Source organism: Balaenoptera borealis, assembly GCF_965194805.1.
Source record: "Balaenoptera borealis genome assembly, chromosome: 11".
NCBI lineage: Eukaryota > Metazoa > Chordata > Mammalia > Artiodactyla > Balaenopteridae > Balaenoptera > Balaenoptera borealis.
The window spans coordinates 11476388-11496394 of record NC_138868.1 but is presented as its reverse complement, the minus strand read 5'-3'; the positions used below and the strand labels follow the sequence as shown (position 1 = coordinate 11496394).

The window sequence follows — 20007 nt, the reverse complement described above, 5'->3', positions numbered from 1 at the left end:
AATCTTTTCAATATATTTCAGAATTCAAATGATCACTTCTTTTCTTTGTATTTTAGCTCTCCCAGGTCAGGATAGTATCATAGAAGTCCCTTGTTCATTCTCCTATTGGTGTTTTAGGTTCTAAAAATAGAAACTCAGAAAACAAACTCTATATGAAACTCCATGTGGTATTTTCCATGGCAAGGAGGTTAGGTCAAAGTCTAAAGTTATGCTTCTCTCCACATCCCGTTTTCATCAACTGGAATTTGCCTAGGAGCCCAGAGAGTTTGAAGTCTATGACAAAGTGGTTGTTTTTCTACTTGTGATGTTGTGTATGAGAAAGATCATTTACTGACCTGTGTTTAGTCCCATTCTCTCCAGCCTGCAGTCTGAAATTCTGAAAGGGTATGTTAGGGTCAAACACTGAGAAACTGAAGGTTATATTGACATAAAAATTAATATATTAATTTGTGAAGTCATTGCTGGCGTAAGAGGGAGAGTCAACTGTCAAGACTCAAAGAAGCCACAGGATTTGCCTGACACTGAGCCAGTGCTGGATTTAGATGGGTTGACTCACTTGAAATCCTGCCAGAGCACCAGGAATAATGTTAAATGCATTTCTCTTACATAGTCTAGAAGCTTCCAGTCAACAGGGTCACTAATCTACCACACATTTAACTGAGACAATGGGAAAACATTCTCTTCTTCTTACACCACGTAAGGGTATCTTTGATTTCCTTGTTCCTTAGACTGTAAATCAAAGGATTCAACATGGGGATCACCACTGTATAGAAGACCGATGCCATCTTGTCATAGCCCAGAGAATTATCAGTGCTGGGATGCATACAGACAAAGAGTCCTGATCCAAACAAAAAGGTCACTGCTGTCAGGTGAGAAGCACAGGTGTTGAAGGCCTTGGCCCTGCCTTCAACTGAGCTGATCTTCAGGATGGTGGCAGTGATATAACCATAAGATATCATGATGATTAAGACGGATGTCACACCAAAAATCACTCCTATCACAAACTTTATCTCTTGTAAGAAAAAGGTTTCAGAGCAGGAGAGGACTAATAATTGAGGCAGGTCACAGAAGTGATTGATACCATTTGGTCTACAGAAATTGAGCTGAAGTAAAGCACACAGTTGGATCAATGAGCCAAAGAATCCAACTATATAGGCTCCAACCACCACCTGCACACACAGGGTGGGGGACATGATATCTGTGTAGAGCAGAGGATTACAGACAGCAACATAGCGATCATAAGCCATGGCTGCCAGGAGACAGCATTCAGTCAGACCCAGGCTAGCGAAAAAGAAGTATTGCATGGTGCATCCCATAAAGGAGATGAATTCAGGCTTCCGGAACTAGTCTGAGAGCATTTTGGGTGTTGTAGAAGTAACATAGCAGAAATCTAAGAAGGATAAAGATAAGCTGCTGAGGAAGAAGTACATGGGTGTATGTATGTAGGAGTCCATCCTAACCAGGATGATGAAACCCAGGTTCCAGGCCACTGTCAAGAGGTAAGTCCCCAAGAACACTGAAAAGAGAACAATCTTGAGCTTGGGAGAATCTGAGAATCCCAAGAAGATAAATTTGGTGACTGTTGTATTGTTCCTTCCTCCAGCCCTTGTCTTGAAGTCTCTTCAAACTGCAGAAGAAGTTTGGGTTAATGATTGTCTATTTTTAATATTATGAAGCATACTTGTTTTGGATATAGTCTCATGTTTTTGGACAAAAATTATCCATAGTCAAGATAACTTTTTTAAACAATGTAAGAAATTATAAAAATTATTTAAAAAACATTGGGAATCCCGTTTCTCAGTTATACTTGATAGTTTGTGGCAAATTTTTCTGCACACACACGTGTGCACACATAAACACACAGATGTTGCCAAACTGCTGTCTAAAAATTGGTACTAGTTTACACAAGTTCAAGATTTTATGATAATATATCTTACCATTCCATTCAACACTACCCATAATTATTTAGCTTTACTCTTTGACAATCTTACACGTAAAAAAAAAATTTTTTTTTCATTATTTTTTATTTGCACTTACTTTATTGATTTACTTATATATTTTTTCACCCATTTGTTTAGTAGGTTGTTTATTATTGATTTGTAGGAGCTCTTAACATACCAAGGATCATAACTCTTTCTCCCTCATATATTTTGCTAAATCTTTTCCAAGTTTATCATTTAAATAATACCAATATTGTTTATGTTGGGTTTTCTACATGGATTTCTTTTATTTTTAGGTACTCAATTTTCTATGATATTTATGGTTCCTGGCCTTGGTATTATACTGAAAAATATTTCTTTACACAATCCAAAAGTCTTTTTAATATTCTCTTTTAATTCACTTGTATTTTTATATTTACATTTAAAATTTCTGGAGCATTTTAGTACACAGCATGAAGCATAAGTATGAGATTATTTTGGTTTTGTTTTTCCAAACTCTCCCAACACAATTAATTGAATGATTTCTCCACTGATTAAAGTCACTTCTATGATGAAATTGTTTATGGATTCCCTATTCTGCCCAATTTTTAATCTAACAGTCCATGTACCATGTGTCCAGTCCTGCACATTTTATAACTACTTATGACTATATTTTATTTAAAATAATAGAATATTTTGATGAGTGGTAAGAAAAACATTCCTTCACTTTTTCAGTCTGAAATCACTTTTTTTGTAATAAATTTATTAATTTTATTTTATTTATTTATTTTTGGCTGTGTTGGGTCTTCACTGCTGCGGGCGGGCTTTGTCTGGTTGCAGTGAGCCAGGGCTACTCTTTGTTGCAGTGCACATGCTTCTCATTGCGGTGGCTTCTCTTGTTGCGGAGCACGGGCTCTAGGCACACAAGTTTCAGTAGTTGTGGCGCGTGGGCTTCAGTAGTTGTGATGCACAGGCTTAGTTGCTCCGCGGCATGTGGGATCTTCCCGGACCAGGGCTCGAACCTGTGTCCCCTGCATTGGCAGGCGGATTCTTAACCACTATGCCATCAGGGAAGTCCCTGAGATCATTTTGATGGTCCTCATATTTATGTCTTCAAAAGATCTTTATGATGAACTCAGGTAAATAAAAAGGCATTTTTTATTGCATTTCATTCTTACATTAATTTGGGGGGGAAATAACAGACGATTTTTGTTTGCTAAGTTGTTCTATAAATAACAAAAAAAAACACTAACAATTGTAATAAATATTATAATATTGAGACTATCAAACTTGACTGAGCACCTGGGTTGATTCCAAGCTCTGTCCCTACATTGTTATAGCTTCTCTGTGTCTTCAGTCTCCTCATCGTAAAACGAGATAATTGTGGCTATTCTCCTTATATCATAGGGACCTTTTTTTACAAATAAGGGAACAGTAGTCATGGTAGGAAAACACACTGAAAGAAAGGTAACCTAATATTTTAAGATATTATTTTAATACCCCCAAAAGACGATCATTTGACTACTAGAAAAGGAAAAACTGTACTGACTCAATACCATCCATCAGTGTCCCCAGTGAGGCCACAGGATTCAGACTATGTCCCTACAGTAAGATCTGAATCACACGTTTATGGACTTAGAACACCTTCAGTATAGATAGAAAGAGTCTATCAGCTACATTTATAATGTAGTTATATTTCAAGAAGTTAAACAAAGGTTTCTTTGGAAACACCAGTTGCTGTGGTGTTTCTACAGTATGTTTTGTCATGTCTGTCCTGAAAATACCTGTGCTCTGGAGATCCTGAAGCCATAAGATTATTTTTGAAATTTTAGAAAATGCTTTCAGTGAAGTTGATTCGTTTTTGATCCTTATACCTTTGACACATTTTAAACAAAACGGTTTTTTTTTAATGACAAGGCAGAAATGGTAAAATATTCATCATAAAGTACATTTGCTAATTCAAAAATAAGAGAAAATGAAATAAAGTATTTAGATAATGATGATGATGATGATAATGATTAAAACTCCCAGTAGTAGAGAAAGGTTACATAACTAGAAAAATAAATAGAATATTTCATATTTATTCCTCAATTATTTTTATGTTGTTTCCTTTCGTTATCTGTTATCACTCCCCACCGTTCATTCAAGACCAAACATATAGCAATCAAAATCATTGGTTGTGATTAAAAATAAGAGGTCCAGAAGAGTAGAATACATACTGCTTCCTCACTTTCCTTCAGGCATGTGAAATGCATGGACAGGCCAAGCAGAAATAGTGCAATCCTGTCACCTGTGATGTCAAAAGGATGACATCGAGAGCAGTAAACAGAGTGAATCTTTTAAGGAGCAAACTTACCATTATTCTAGAATTTTTTTATTATGGAAATTCATTGCATATACAGTGTTCTCAGAATCCCATATAAAAATAAAATTTATGGAAAAGTAGCTTTCGAAGTTTGAAAATAAAAGCGGATGAGCAGTTGCTCAACATGGAAATGCCATTTCTAAGATTTTGGAGAACTAACAAACGGCATAATAAATTATTCATATGCTTCCAACAGCACAAGTTACCAAGAGTAGTTTAACACTCAGTTAAGAAATAAAGTCATTCTCCTATCCTTGCTTTCTATCTTTCCCTCTTAACTTAATACAACAAAATGTTATATTTCCAAAATAAAATTTTACATCCCATGAGATAAATATTTTACATTTATTTCTTTTTAATAATAAAGCCCAAATCAAATCACTATTTATAAGTCACAGAAAATGTTTCTCTGTTCAGCAAGTAATTTGATGTTATTGAATATCTAACATCTGCCAGGCGCCAAGTAAGACTATCATTTGGGAAGGAAGATTAAATAAGTATTTCAAATGGCTCCTGGACCAGTTCACTATTGTCATTCATATATTTTCAGAAAGGAAGGTGAAGAAAATAGGTGATTTAATATGAAGAGGGAAATACACAATGTACAAAGGTAAGCATATTTTCCTGCCTACACTGGAAATCTGTCCCTCTTATGAATATGGGCTCCTTCTTCTATGCTCCCTCAGCATCTGTATATTTTTCTAGTACAGTAAGAATCTCACTGTTTTTTTATACATAAGTTTATTTATTTATTTATTTATTTATGGCTGTGTCGCGCAGGCTTTCTCTAGTTCTGGGGAGCAGGGGCTGCTCTTTGTTGCAGTGCCTGGGCTTCTCATTACGATGACTTCTCTTGTTGTGGAGCACAAGCTCTAGGTGTGCGGGCTTCAGTAGTTGTGGTACGTGGGCTCAGTAGTTGTGGCAGTCGGGTTTCAGTAGTTGTGGCTCGGAGGCTCTAGAGCGCAGTCTCAGTAGTTGTGGCACACGGGCTTAGTTGCTCCGCAGCATGTGGGATCTTCCTGGGCCAGGATTTGAACCCATGTCCCCTGCATTAGCAGGCAGATTTTTAATTACTGCGCCACCAGGGAAGTCCCAGAATCTCACTGTTCTTATTTTATTTTTATGAGTTTTCCCATTAGACTTTAACCTGTGCTTTTAGGCAAGAATAAATATATTTTTAATATTTCTTTAACACCTAATATATCAGTTATATATTGATGTGTAACAAACTACTTCAAACTTATTGACTTAAAACACCAACAATTTATCATTTCTCATGTTTTTCTTGGTGCATCTGCTGGTCACACTTGGATCCTTGACATAGCTGTATTTATCTGATGGTTTGGATGGTCTGAGATGACCTCATCTGTTTTAGGTCTCACCTGGGATGGCTGAAATGGCTGGGATGGCTGAAATTCTCTCTCCACATGGCCTTTCATCCTAGAGTCTTCTAAGTGTGATCTCAGGGTTCCAAGAGAGCCAGCTCCAACAACAAATGCTCATCAGGCCCCTGCTTGTGTCAAATGTGCTGATGTTTCATTGACCGAAGTCAGTCACATGACCAAGCAAAGAATCAGTGTGGTAGGGGACTATACAGGGACATGGAAATAAGGAGATGTGATTCATTGGTGTCCATTAAACTAACAATGTACCACAATGAGGTTTAGTTTAGTGGCTGAACCAGAAAATGTAGGTATGTAACAAATATTTGTGGAATTGTAGTTTATTCAACTATCTCTTCTGGAACAGTATAGAAAAAGTGCTTACTATATCTTGACGGTATCACGGTGGATATCTTGGTTGTGATGTACTATAGTTTTTAAACATGCTACCACTGGGGGAAACTGAGTAAAAGGTACACCAGCTGTTATTGTATTATTATCTTAGAGCTACATGTGAATTTACAATGATTTGAAGTTAAAATTTTAATTTAAAAGTACTTAACGGAAATCCTACAAAGGAGAAGTAAACTCTAAGGCACCTCATTACTGAGAGCTGAGTCCAAGGTAAAGCTCCAGAAATAAGCTCCCTAAGAATCTTTTACCTGTCCTCAGCTCCAGACCTTGCTCAGCAATTTGAGGACCATAAGTAAAGATCTCCCAGGGCCTTTCTCAAGCACCCGTTTCTCTCTCAAGAGAGACCTCAAATCACATTAACAACTTCTTTAAACCTGATCTCTTCCACATACTAACTAGCATAAATTCTTCAAGGTTTTAATGTAGATGACACACATGCTAGTTTCAAATACTGATGCGGGTGTCTTCCTAGGTATATATTCTGTTGGTAACTGGAATAAGAATTTGGAAGAATGCAGATAGACACCCTATTTTTACAGTCTTCTTTTTTGAATGTAACGTTCATTTTTTTCCCAAAGTTTCTTTTTAAAGGGTAGATTTAATTATATAACAATAAACCGAAAATAAAAATTTAAACAAGGACTTTACATATCAAAATATCAGTATCTATCCATGTCCAATTGCTCCTCAGTCTAATCTTTGGACATAGAAGGTGTGTCAGTATGGAACCAAAATCCTGATTTAAGTACCAAAATACCAAATTTTTGTATTTTGATTTTCAGATTTTGGTAAAAAATGATCTGATACTTGATAATTAAAACAAAACAAAAACAAAAAAATCTGTCTTGGATAATATCAGTCTGGCACTCACAAAGCCTGGAAACCTGGAGGAATAACTTCATTTTCCCTTTGTATCTAGTTGTTCTGACATTGTATTAATTTCCTAAGGCAACTGTAACAAGCTCAGTCACCGTCATAGATGTGGAACCGCAGATACAGAGGGCCAACAGTACCGCCCATTTTACACAAGGGACTTGAGCAACCACAGTTTTTGGTATCTTCAGGGGCTCCTGGAACCAATCCCCATGTATACTAAGGGACAAATGTACCACAAACTCAGTGCTTTAAAACAAAAAATTATTCTATCATAGTTTTGGAAGCTAGAAGTCCAAAATCAGAGTCGCTGAGCTTAAAGCAAGGTGTCAGCAGAGTACACTCCCTACAGAGAGCTCCAGGGGAGAATCGGTTCCTTGCCTTTTTCAGCTTCTTATGGCTGCTGGCATTTCTTGGCTGTGGACACATCACGCCAGTCTTCAAAGGCCGCACTTTCGTTTTCTCTATGTTCTTCCTCACATCACCTTCTCCTCTGTGGCTGTATAGAATCTCTCTTTGTGTGATATGTGTGATTGCATTTAGGGTCCACCCAGGGGAATCTCCCAATCTCAAGAGTTTTAAAAATCACATCTGGGGCTTCCCTGGTGGCGCAGTGGTTGAGAATCTGCCTGCTAATGCAGGGCACACGGGTTCGAGCCCTGGTCTGGGAGGATCCCACATGCCGCGGAGCAACTGGGCCCGTGAGCCACAACTACTGAGCCTGCGAGTCTGGAGCCTGTGCGCCGCAGCAAGAGAGGCCGCGACAGTGAGAGGCCCGCGCACCGCGATGAAGAGTGGCCCCCGCTTGCCGCAACTAGAGAAAGCCCTCGCACAGAAACGAAGACCCAACACACCCAAAAATAAATAAATAAATTAATTTAAAAAAAAAATCACATCTGCAAAGATTTTGCCATAAAAGGTAACATTTACAGGTTCCAGGGATTAAGAGCTGTTATCTGGGGGGGATGGAGGCACTTTCAGCCTACAACAGATGTCAAAAAATAGTCTTTGTTTAGGTTTTAAACTTGAAAATAATATCATGAAGTCAAAAAAGTAGAAGGTCACAGAGTACAGGCTTTAAGAGCAGACAAATCAGGGGTTCAGATTTCAGATTTGCTCTCACTAATTGTGTGACTTTGGGCAAGTTACTTACTCTCTTTAAGCATCTATTCTCTTATTGCTAAATGCAGTCTTGAAGGATAATTTTGAACATTTAGAGAAATGTCTGGTTCTGTATAAAGTCTTGGTAAATGTACAACAAATTATAGTTAAACCATTTTTATTATTAACAATGAATATAAAATTGGTCATTCATTAGGGTCTAGTAATATGCTAACAAAAATAATATAGTTCAGGTGAAGAAGCTAAAGGTGTTAGAAAATTTTGCATTTGCTTCTGAATATATATGACAGTATAGAAATTGAGGCTAAAACCTGAACTTCTTGAATTCCACACATATTCAGGTAAAAGTTCAGCATTTTGGTTGAACACAAATCTTTCAAAATTCTACCAAGTGCATCTGTTGAAAATTTCTTCTGCATCCTCTGGCAGGTTGATCATATATATTTCCTTTGTAGGGTCCCAAACCAGGAATAAGGATGCTGTGAATGATTACCTACAAACAATTTGTAGAATGTATCTGAAGCATACCCAACTTCAACAGCATAATCTGGGCCCCTCACTTTTACATGACATCATAAGAGAGGAACACAGTGGATACTCTCTGACTTATGTGTCTCCCTCCCTCTCCCCTTCCTTCCCCCCTCCTTTTCTCTCTTCTTTCCCCAAACACTAAGTGTCCAGTATGTGCAAATACTGGACTACTGAGACTATAGTGAGAATAGCACATAGACTTTATCATCAAAGAGCTTGCAGTCTCTCAGGGAAGGCAGACGCCTAAATAAATAATTACTATGAAGGGAGATGTGTTAATAGTATGAACATCAAAATAAGGTTTTCATCTAAAGATCTCCAAGTACATGCTATTCAGGATTGTTTATTAATGGATGTGGGAATTAAGGGAGAGAGGTTACTATTTTACAGACAGTATAGCTTAATGATGTTCAAGTCAAATAGATATGGTTTCAAATCCCATCTCTGCTACCTGTGTGCTCCTGAACAAGCTACTCAACTCTTTCAAGTCTCTGTTTCTTCATCTGTGAAATGGTCACAATGCTAGTAACTTCCTCATATTATTTTTGATTCTCTACCACATTATAAGTTTGCAAAAGTATTTCCTAAGATTATGTCACAACAATGTACTTAGAAACATAACTCTAGTATCCTGCATGGTTATCCTGACTATAGAAGGATATTGATTGCATTTTCAACTCCAGTCATAAACTAATGGCAAGAATGTATTTGTTCATTGAGAGATAACACCAATTACCGAAAACTCTTAATAAACTGAAAAGGACTTTTTCAGAAAGGGATTCTAGGTATAATCCTGAATGAATATGAACTTCATAGACTTGGAAGAGGAGGAAGAACATGGGCATTAGAGTCTTGGGCCAATAGCACTTACTGCATGACTTGACCAAGCTACTTTAATCTTTCTGAAGCTCAATTTCTTCATTTGTGAAATAGGGATATCAAGATTGGTGGTAGGGTCATGGTAAAGATAGCATGAAATCTTACACCTATGGGACCTTACATAATTCTTGGAACAGGGTAGAAGGTTGCTCTATTTTTGTTTCTAATATTATTATTAAATTATCAAATTTCCATTTTTCTACCTCCTCATGACTCAATTTATATTAAAACTCCAGGGAATTTTTATCTTGTTTTGTTCTTATGACAAATAGATAATACACAATGATTTCCCAAGCTAGGTTTTAATTTCCTGAAAGCCAGAGATATTTTCATGCACCTCTGGTTAAGTTCTCTGCTCCCTAACCATGAATACTGGCCCCTAAACAACAACACTGAACCCACAGAAATTGATGTAGTTGAATTTTTCTACTATTTTATGATACAATGATCAAAATATTTTAAACTCATAAAATGTACTTAAGTATTTCAAATGAATTAGGCACTATCTTTTTTTGAGTATGAAAATCTTATGTGTCCATCAACAAATATTTCATTTCTATTCTCACTTCTACTGTTAATGGGTGAGTTTAGAAGTCTCGTTCTCTCTAGGCATCCACTGAGAATCAAATGCTTCCAATAAAAATTCACCAGCATTTTCTGAAGTCTGAATAGGGTTGATGAAAACAACGTGACTGTGAAGTCATTCTTCTAAAAACTAGATGATCAGTCTATTCAGGAAAAGGAAATCAAGCAAATTAAATACCTGGTATCACTGTAGACTAGTCTTTTTGTTTGTATGTTTGTTTGTTTTTTTTATTTCTGAGATATATATTTTAAAGTAATAACTAGAATTATGACTTATAACATTATACCAGAACATATAAGATTTTTAGAAATTTCATGCAATGTCTGAAACATTTATATTAACATATTTCCATACAAATAACCCAAACAAAGTTTAGTATTAGTTGTTTTTGTTTGTTTGTGTGTTTGTCTCTACTGCAGGTTCTTATTAGTCATCAATTTTATACACATCAGTGTATACATGTCAATCCCAATCGCCCAATTCAGAACACCACCATCCCCACCCCACCGCGGTTTCCCCTCCTTGGTGTCCATACATTTGTTCTCTACATCTGTGTCTCAACTTCTGCCCTGCAAACCGGCTCATCTGTACCATTTTTCTAGGTTCCACATATATGCATTAATATACGATATTTGTTTTTCTCCTTCTGACTTACTTCACTCTGTATGACAGTCTCTAGGTCCAGCCACATCTCAACAAATGACTCAGTTTTGTTCCTTTTTATGGCTGAGTAATATTCCATTGTATGTATGTACCACAACTTCTTTATCCATTCGTTTCTTGATGGGCATTTAGGTTGCTTCCATGACCTGGCTATTGTAAATAGTGCTGCAATGAACATTGGGGTGCATGTGTCTTTTTGAACTATGGCTTTCTCAGGGTATATGCCCAGCAGTGGGATTGCTGAATCATATGGTAAATCTATTTTTAGTTTTTTACGGAACCTCCATACTGTTCTCCATAGTGGCTGTATCAATTTACATTCCCACCAACAGTACAAGAGGGTTGCCTTTTCTCCGCACCCTCTCCAGCATTTGTTGTTTGTAGATTTTCTGATGATGCCCATTCTAACTGGTGTGAGGTGATACCTCATTGTAGTTTTGATTTGCATTTCTCTAATAATTAGTGATGTTGAGCAGCTTTTCATGCACTTCTTGGCCATCTGTATGTCTTCTTTGGAGAAATGTCTATTTAGGTCTTCTGTCCATTTTTGGATTGGGGTGTTTGTTTCTTTAATATTGAGCTGAATGAGCTGTTTATATATTTTGGAGATCAATCCTTTGTCCGTTGATTCATTTGCAAATATTTTCTCCCATTCTGAGGTTTGTCTTTTGGTCTTGTTTATGGTTTCCTTTGCTGTGCAAAAGCTTTGAAGTTTCATTAGGTCCCATTTGTTTATTTTTGTTTTTATTTCCATTACTCTAGGAGGTGGATCAAAAAAGATCTTGCTGTGATTTATGTCAAAGAGTGTTCTTCCTATGTTTTCCTCTAAGAGTTTTATAGTGTCCAGTCTTACATTTAGGTCTCGAATCCATTTTGAGTTTATTTTTGTGTATGGTGTTAGGGACTGTTCTAATTTCATTCTTTTACATGTAGCTGTCCAGTTTTCCCAGCACCACTTATTGAAGAGACTGTCTTTTCTCCATTGTATATCTTTGCCTCCTTTGTCATAGATTAGTTGACCATAGGTGCGTGGGTTTACCTCTGGGCTTTCTACCTTGTTCCATTGATCTATGTTTCTGTTTTTGTGCCAGTACCATATTGTCTTGATTACTGTAGCTTTGTAGTATAGTCTGAAGTCAGGGAGTCTGATTCCTCTAGCTCCGTTTTTTTCCCTCAAGACTGATTTGGCTATTCGGGGTCTTTTGTGTCTCCATAAAAATTTTAAGATTATTTGTTCTAGTTCCGTAAAAAATGCCATTGGTAATTTGATAGGGATGGCATTGCATCTGTAGATTGCTTTGGGTAGTATAGTCATTTTCACAATATTGATTCTTCCAATCCAAGAACATGGTATATCTCTCCATCTGTTGGTATCATCTTTAATTTCTTTCATCAGTGTCTTATAGTTTTCTGCATACAGGTCTTTTGTCTCCCTAGGTAGCTTTATTCCTAGGTATTTTATTCTTTTTGTTACAGTGGTAAATGGAAGTGTTTCCTTAATTTCTCTTTCAGATTTTTCATCATTAGTGTATAGGAATGCAAGAGATTTCTGTACATTAATTTTGTATCCTGCAACTTTACCAAATGCATTGATTAGCTCTAGCAGTTTTCTGGTGGCATTTTTAGGATTCTCTATGTATAGTATCATGTCATCTGCAAACAGTGACAGTTTTACTTCTTCTTTTCCAACTTGTATTCCTTTTATTTCTTTTTCTTCTCTGATTGCCATGGCTAAAACTTCCAAAACTATGTTGAATAATAGTGGTGAGAGTGGACATCCTTGTCTCGTTCCTGTTCCTAGAGGAAATGCTTTCAGTTTTTCACCATTGAGAATGATGTTTGCTGTGGGTTTGTCGTATATGGCCTTTATTATGTTGAGGTAGGTTCCCTCTATGCCAACTTTCTCGAGCGTTTTTATCATAAATGGGTGTTGAATTTTGTCAAAAGCTTTTTCTGCATCTATTAAGATGATCATATGTTTTTTATTCTTCAATTTGTTAATATGGTGTATCATTGATTGATTTGCGTATATTGAAGAATCCTTGCATCCCTGGGATAAATCCCACTTGACCGTGGTGTATGATCCTTTTAATGTGTTGTTGGATTCTGTTTGCTAGTATTTTATTGAGGATTTTTGCATCTATATTCATCAGTGATATTGGTCTGTAATTTTCTTTTTTTGTAGTATCTTTGGTTTCGGTATCAGGGTGATGGTGGCCTCATAGAATGAGTTCGGGAGTGTTCCTTCTTCTGCAATTTTTTGGAAGAGTTTGAAAAGGATGGGTGTTAGCTCTTCTCTAAATGTTTGATAGAATTCACCTGTGAAGCCATCTGGTCCTGGACTTTTGTTTGTTGGAAGATTTTTAATCACAGTTTCAATTTCATTACTTGTGATTGGTCTGTTCATATTTTCTGTTTCTTCCTGGTTCAATCTTGGAAGGTTATACCTTTCTAAGAACTTGTCCATTTCTTCCAGGTTGTCCATTTTATTGGCATAGAGTTGCTTGTAGTAGTCTCTTAGGATGCTTTGTATTTCTGCAGTGTCTGTTGTAACTTCTTCTTTTTCATTTCTAATTTTATTGATTTGAGTCCTCTCCCTCTTTTTCTTGATGAGTCTGGCTAATATTTTATCAATTTTATTTATCTTTTCAAAGAACCAGCTTTTAGTTTTATTGATCTTTGCTATTGTTTTCTTTGTTTCTATTTCATTTATTTCTGCTCTGATCTTTATGATTTCTTTCCTTCTGCTAGCTTTGGGTTTTGTTTGTTCTTTTTTCTCTAGTTGCTTTAGGTGTAATGTTAGATTGTTTACTTGAGATTTTTCTTGTTTCTTGAGGTAGGCTTGTATAGCTATAAACTTCCCTCTTAGAATTGCTTTTGCTGCATCCCATAGGTTTTGGATCACCGTGTTTTTATTGTCATTTGTCTCTTGGTATTTTTTGATTTCCTCTTTGACTTCTTCAGTGATGTCTTGGTTATTTAGTAACATATTGTTTAGCCTCCATGTGTTTGTGTTTTTTACGTGTTTTTCCCTGTAATTCATTTCTAATCTCATAGCATTTTGGTCCAAAAAGATGCTTGATATGATTTCAATTTTCTTAAATTTACTGAGTCTTGATTTGTGACCCAAGATGTGATCTTTCCTGGAGAATTTTCCGTGCGCACTTGAGAAGAAAGTGTAATCTGCTGTTTTTGGATGGAATGTCCTATAAATATCAATTAAATCTATCTGGTCTATTGTGTCATTTAAAGCTTCTGTTTCCTTATTTATTTTCATTTTGGATGATCTGTCCATTGGTGTAAGTGAGGTGTTAAAGTCCCCCACTATTATTGTGTTACTGTCGATTTCCTCTTTTATAGCTGTTAGCAGTTGCCTTATGTACTGAGGTGCTCCTATGTTGGGTGCATATATATTTATAATTGTTATATCTTCTTCTTGGATTGATCCCTTGATCATTATGTAGTGTCCTTCCTTATCTCTTGTAACATTCTTTATTTTAAAGTCTATTTTATCTGATATGAGTATTGCTACTCCAGCTTTCTTTTGATTTCCATTTGCATGGAATATCTTTTTCCATCCCCTCACTTTCAGTCTGTATGCCTCCCTAGGTCTGAAGTGGGTCTCTTGTAGATAACATATATTTGGGTCTTTTTTTTGTATCCATTCAGCAAGCCTGTGTCTTTTGGTTGGAGCATGTAATCCATTCACGTTTAAGGTAATTATCGATATGTATGTTCCTATGACCATTTTCTTAATTGTTTTGGGTTTGTTTTTGTAGGTCCTTTTCTTCTCTTGTGTTTTCCACTTAGAGAAGTTGCTTTAGCATTTGTTGTAGAGTTGGTTTGGTGGTGCTGAATTCTCTTAGCTTTTGCTTGTCTGTAAAGCTTTTGATTTCCCCATCAAATCTAAATGAGATCCTTGCCGGGTAGAGTAATCTTGGTTGTAGGTTCTTCTCTTTCATCACTTGATATATTCGGCCACTCCCTTCTGGCTTGTAGAGTTTCTGCTGAGAAATCAGCTGTTAACCTTATGGGAGTTCCCTTGTATGTTATTTGTCGTTTTTCCCTTGCTGCTTTCAATAATTTTTCTTTGTCTTTAATTTTTGCCAATTTGATTACTATGTGTCTCAGCGTGTTTCTCCTTGGGTTTATCCTGTATGGGACACGCTGTGCTTCCTGGACTTGGGTGGTTATTTCCTTTCCCATGTTAGGGAAGTTTTCGACTATAATCTCTTCAAATATTTTCTCTGGTCCTTTCTCTCTCTCTTCTCCTTCTGGGACCCCTATAATGCGAATGTTGTTGCGTTTAAAGTTGTCCCAGAGGTCTCTTAGGCTGTCTTCATTTCTTTTCATTCTTTTTTCTTTAGACTGTTCCACAGCAGTGAATTCCACCATTCTGTCTTCCAGGTCACTTATCCGTTCTTCTGCCTCAGTTATTCTGCTATTGATTCCTTCTAGTGTAGTTTTCATTTCAGTTATTGTATTGTTCATCTCTGTTTGTTTGTTCTTTAATTCTTCTAGGTCTTTGTTAAACATTTCTTGCATCTTCTCGATCTTTGCCTCCATTCTTATTCCGAGGTCCTGGATCATCTTCACTATCATTATTCTGAATTCTTTTTCTGGAAGGTTGCCTATCTCCACTTCATTTAGTTGTTTTTCTGGGGTTTTATCTTGTTCCTTCATCTGGTATATAGCCCTCTGCCTTTTCATCTTGTCTATCTTTCTGTGAATGTGGTTTTTGTTCCACAGGCTGCAGGATTGTAATTTTTCTTGCTTCTGCTGTCTGCCCTCTGGTGGTTGAGGCTATCTAAGAGGCTTGATGGGAGGGTCTGGTGGTGGGTAGAGCTCTAGGAGGTCTTTAAAATATATATGCAAGAGGAAAGTACTAAGCTAGAAGTCATAGAAACTAAGTTCCATTTCTCATCCTACTGTGGGGGATTAGGCTCTTGGCCTCTGTGGACCTGTTTTTAACTCTGAAACAAAAGAGCTAATGTAGAAGACCTTAAGAACCCAAACAGCATGGTTACAACTGAGATAACTATTAACAAACCATTATCTTCAGAGATGCCTGCTAGTTTAGCCCCACTATGAAATGTTGCTACCACCTGGTAGAAGTATGCCTAAATTGTAGGGTGAGTTTTAAGAGGTGACTGGGGGACTAAAATCCACAAGAGAACCCAGCATTGCAGTAGTAATTGACCTTCCTCAAAAACATTATATGCTCATCATGCTCTAAGCACTCTACCATGAGCTCCTCAAGTACCTGAGCTTGATACTTTCATGCAGTTTAATTCTGGGAAAGAAACCAGACCAGGGAGATGGGGAATTTACTGAGCATATTGTAAGTGTTGAATAACATTAATAAACAAATATATTCTGAGAAGGATAATGTAATTGAGAACAGTTAAGTTACAAATTCACACTCACAGTACCATTTTACACAAATCATACTGTTTAATTCTTAAAAAGAGGCATCAAGACATAATGAAAGAACAGTCTCAAAGAGTAGGCATCATAGTTTCAAAAAAAAAAAGTGGTAATGTTATCACATGGCACAGGATTGAATCCTGCCTATTTTCATCCGTGTGGTCTTGTGACCCTCAAATGATCTCACATAAGCCCTTCATTCATCTGTGAGATGCACCTAAATATGTCAACATTGTATATTTGTGGGAGGATCCTATGATATACAACCCATACGAAAACCATTATATAAGAACTATTCAAATAGGACAGATTATCATTTTGATTTTTAAATTCCAATTTGTCTGTGAAGAAATACCTCCAACTATAATATTCTGATACCAGTTTATTAGAAATGCATGGTAATGTATATTATTATTGTTCCCAGCTAACTATATGTTTTCATTAAACACAAGCTAACTATATGTTTTAATTAAAATGCCAACTAATTTGGACATAGTTTTTTTTTTTTTAAATAAATTTATTTATTTATTTATTTATTTCTGGCTGTGCTGGGTCTTAGTTTTTGTTTGTTTGGTTTTTTTTTTATGGGAATTATTTATTTATTTATTTATGGCTGTGTTGGGTCTTCGTTTACTGTGCGAGGGCTTTCTCTAGCTGCGGCAAGTGGGGGCCACTCTTCATCGCGGTGCGTGGGCCTCTCACTATCGCGGCCTCTCTTGTTGCGGAGCACAGGCTCCAGACGCGCAGGCTCAGTAATTGTGGCTCACGGGCCCAGTTGCTCCGCGGCATGTGGGATCTTCCCAGACCAGGGCTCAAACCCGTGTCCCCTGCATCGGCAGGCAGATTCTCAACCACTGCGCTACCAGGGAAGCCCCTGGACATAGTTTTAAAAAGACTTTCATTTTCAGAAAATCTTGGCATAGTGATTTTTTTATAAACAATTACCTTTGCTGTCAGTGTCAATTTTTTATTATTATGAGATTAATATTATTAGGAACACTAATTACTTATGAATAATGTGAACATTATACTTCTGGAAAGCATTAGAGTATATTAGACTCTTTGGAATTACTAGATAAGACTTCAACTCAAAATGAGTCATTAGGAAATTATGTGTTGATTAACAAATGAAATGAAAATTTCTTAACCATTGATATACTGAAAATTGCAGCAAAAATTTTAAATAGCAACCTGTTGGTTGGAGTGAAATTCAGGTTTCCACACAAAAATCTGCTGAGCCTGTTCATAACTATTACAATCAACTTCAGATTATTTTTAAAGAAAATTCTGGTCTTCCTTCAGATGTTAATTCCACTTGGGTAGCTTTAACTCTATGTTTTTGGGTTTTTTTAAATTAATTTATTTATTTTTGGCTGCACTGGGTCTTTGTTGCTGTGCGCGGGCTTTCTCTAGTTGCGGTGGGCGGGGGCTACTCTTCATTGTGGTGCGTGGGCTTCTCATTGAGGTGGCTTCTCTTGTTGCAGAGCACAGGCTCTAGGCGCGCGGGCTTCAGTAGTTGCAGCACGCGAGCTCAGTAGTTGTGGCTCGCGGGCTCTAGAGCGCAGGCTCAGTGGTTGTAGCGCACGGGCTTAGTTGCTCCGTGGCATGTGAGATCTTCCCGGACCAGGGCTTGAACCCGTGTCCCCTGCATTGGCAGGTGGATTCTTAACCACTGTGCCACCAGGGAAGTCCCTAACTCTATGTTTATTTATGGGTTGAACTGGGACCTTTCTCTTCTAGTAAAAAGGACCAGGATGGAATGAGAAACTATGTCCACCCCAGATTTAGTTAATCTGGCAAACCAGCTCTCTCATACACTAGATGAGTCACCTAAGAGAAAGACCACCATAATTTTTAACCTTCAACTCTAGTAAATGAAGCCAAACCCTCCTAGTTTCTGTTATTGCAAAGAGCCAGGACATTGGAAAAAATATTGTTATAAATCTAAGTACTTTCAGCTCTCTAACAAATCTTTCCAGCATCCTCCCAATTCTCAATGATGAGGCTCCAAGGAACTACAGGGGCTCTTCCCAATCCTCCCTCTTAATCTGTTTGGAGAAACATTTCTCCAGATTGGAGATGAATCTCTTCCAGTCCTAACTGACCCAGAGCCACATTCTTGGTGCTCAACCCTGCTATTACAAAACAGCCCCTGCCTTGGAGTCCTAAAACAGTTCAAATAGTGGAGATCTCTAATGAACCTCAAGAGGTTCCTGTCTCTGAACCTATCCCCTATTGTTTAAGCCCTTTGAGAGATACACACCCTCTTTTCCTTAGTTCCTCCACCCCACCCATTTATTAGTCTGAGAGTTCTTAGAGAAGTATCACGCTCGAATTTCTTTCTCCCAAAAGGGGGAAATAATCCTAGAATTTGACAGTAGTCATCAAACTAACCAACCATGTAAATTAAATGAAACTTTGACATCTTTTATTTGTTCCATCTGTGACAGTACTAGAGCTGATTCTGGAAACACTGATCATTTGTCCTTATCGAATTAACTACCATTCTCCTTACGGGCAAAATCTCCAACTGATGTTGGCAAAATTCACAGTGCATCTCCCAATCAAGGTTCAAATAGATCCTTCAAAACGTCTTCTCAGAATTAATCAATACCCTATAAGTCAAGAAGCCCTTCAAGGCATAAAGCCCATAATAGAAGATTACAAGATTCAAGGCCTCATTATCTCTTGCTCTAGTCCCTGTAACAACCTCATTTTACCAGTGAGAAAACCTAAGGGCCAAGGGTGGAGGTTTGTCCAGGACCTTCAAGCAATAAACAACCTTCAAGCAATAAACAAAGTTGTTATCTCTCAACATCCTGTTTTTCCTACCTTCATACGTTACTAACACCATTCCCACTGGAGTAAATTCTTTACTGTAATTGATCTATGCGGTGCATTCTTTAGTATTCCAGTTGATGAAGCTAGAAACACACATAACAGAAGACAAGATAAGGACTTTGCTCATATGTTGCTTATATAATAATGAAATTGCTTCAGATGAAGTTTTCACTGAAGGCAAACTTTGGAAAACCAAGCAACTGCTGCACTTGATCATTATGTTAGTAATGACGACTACTATGACTATTAGATGGCCTGTTTGTTTTTGACTCCACTAGAGAGCTTACAGCAAAAAAATGATACGCTTGGGGTTTTAAACCCTCAGCTCACTTCCCAGACAACTGGAGTGCCTCTATTTTATGCATATATATATATATATATATAGCCAGCTATATATATAAAGCTAGCAATACAGGCTATTTTAATTCTTTTTTTCAGTTATATATTTATATATTCATATTCTTTTCCATTATAGATTATTACAAGATATTGAATATAGTTCCCTGTACTATACAGTAAATCCTTGTTGCTTATCTATTTTATGTACAGTAGTTTGTATCTGTTTATCCCATACTCCTAATTTGCCCCTCCCTCATCCCTTTCCCCTTTGGTAAACATAAGTTTGTATTCTATACCTGTGAGTCTGTTTCTGCTTTGTATATAGATTCATTTGTATTATTCACGTGTATTATTTTTTAGATTCCGCATATAAGTGATATCATATATTTGCCTTTCTCTTTCTGACTGACTTCACTTAGTTTGATATTCTCTAGGTCCATTCATGTTGCTGCAAATGGCAATATTTCATTCTTTTTTATGGTTGATTAATATTCCAGCATGTGTGTGTGTGTGTGTGTGTGTTTGTGTGTGTGACATCTTCTTAAACCAATCATCTGTTGATGGGCTCTTAGGTTGCTTCCATGTCTTGGTTACTATAACTAATGCCACTATGAACATTGCGGTGCGTGTATCTTTTCAAGTTAGAGTTTTTGTCTTTTCCAGATA

General features: G+C 37.0%; 2 protein-coding genes across 2 annotated transcripts in view; one reads left to right on the top strand and one right to left on the bottom strand.

Moving 5' to 3' along the window:
* Nucleotides 1-20007, top strand: part of LOC309605394 (olfactory receptor 4D11-like) — a 117087-nt gene that overhangs the window by 49827 nt on the left and 47253 nt on the right. The gene's annotated exons all lie outside the window — the stretch shown is intronic.
* On the bottom strand, nucleotides 651-6569 carry LOC309605433 (olfactory receptor 5AN6-like). Its single transcript, XM_082341298.1, is given in 2 exon segments — nucleotides 651-1343; nucleotides 1347-6569. Coding segments are annotated over 2 exon segments (798 nt in total). The 5' UTR covers nucleotides 1455-6569; the 3' UTR covers nucleotides 651-653.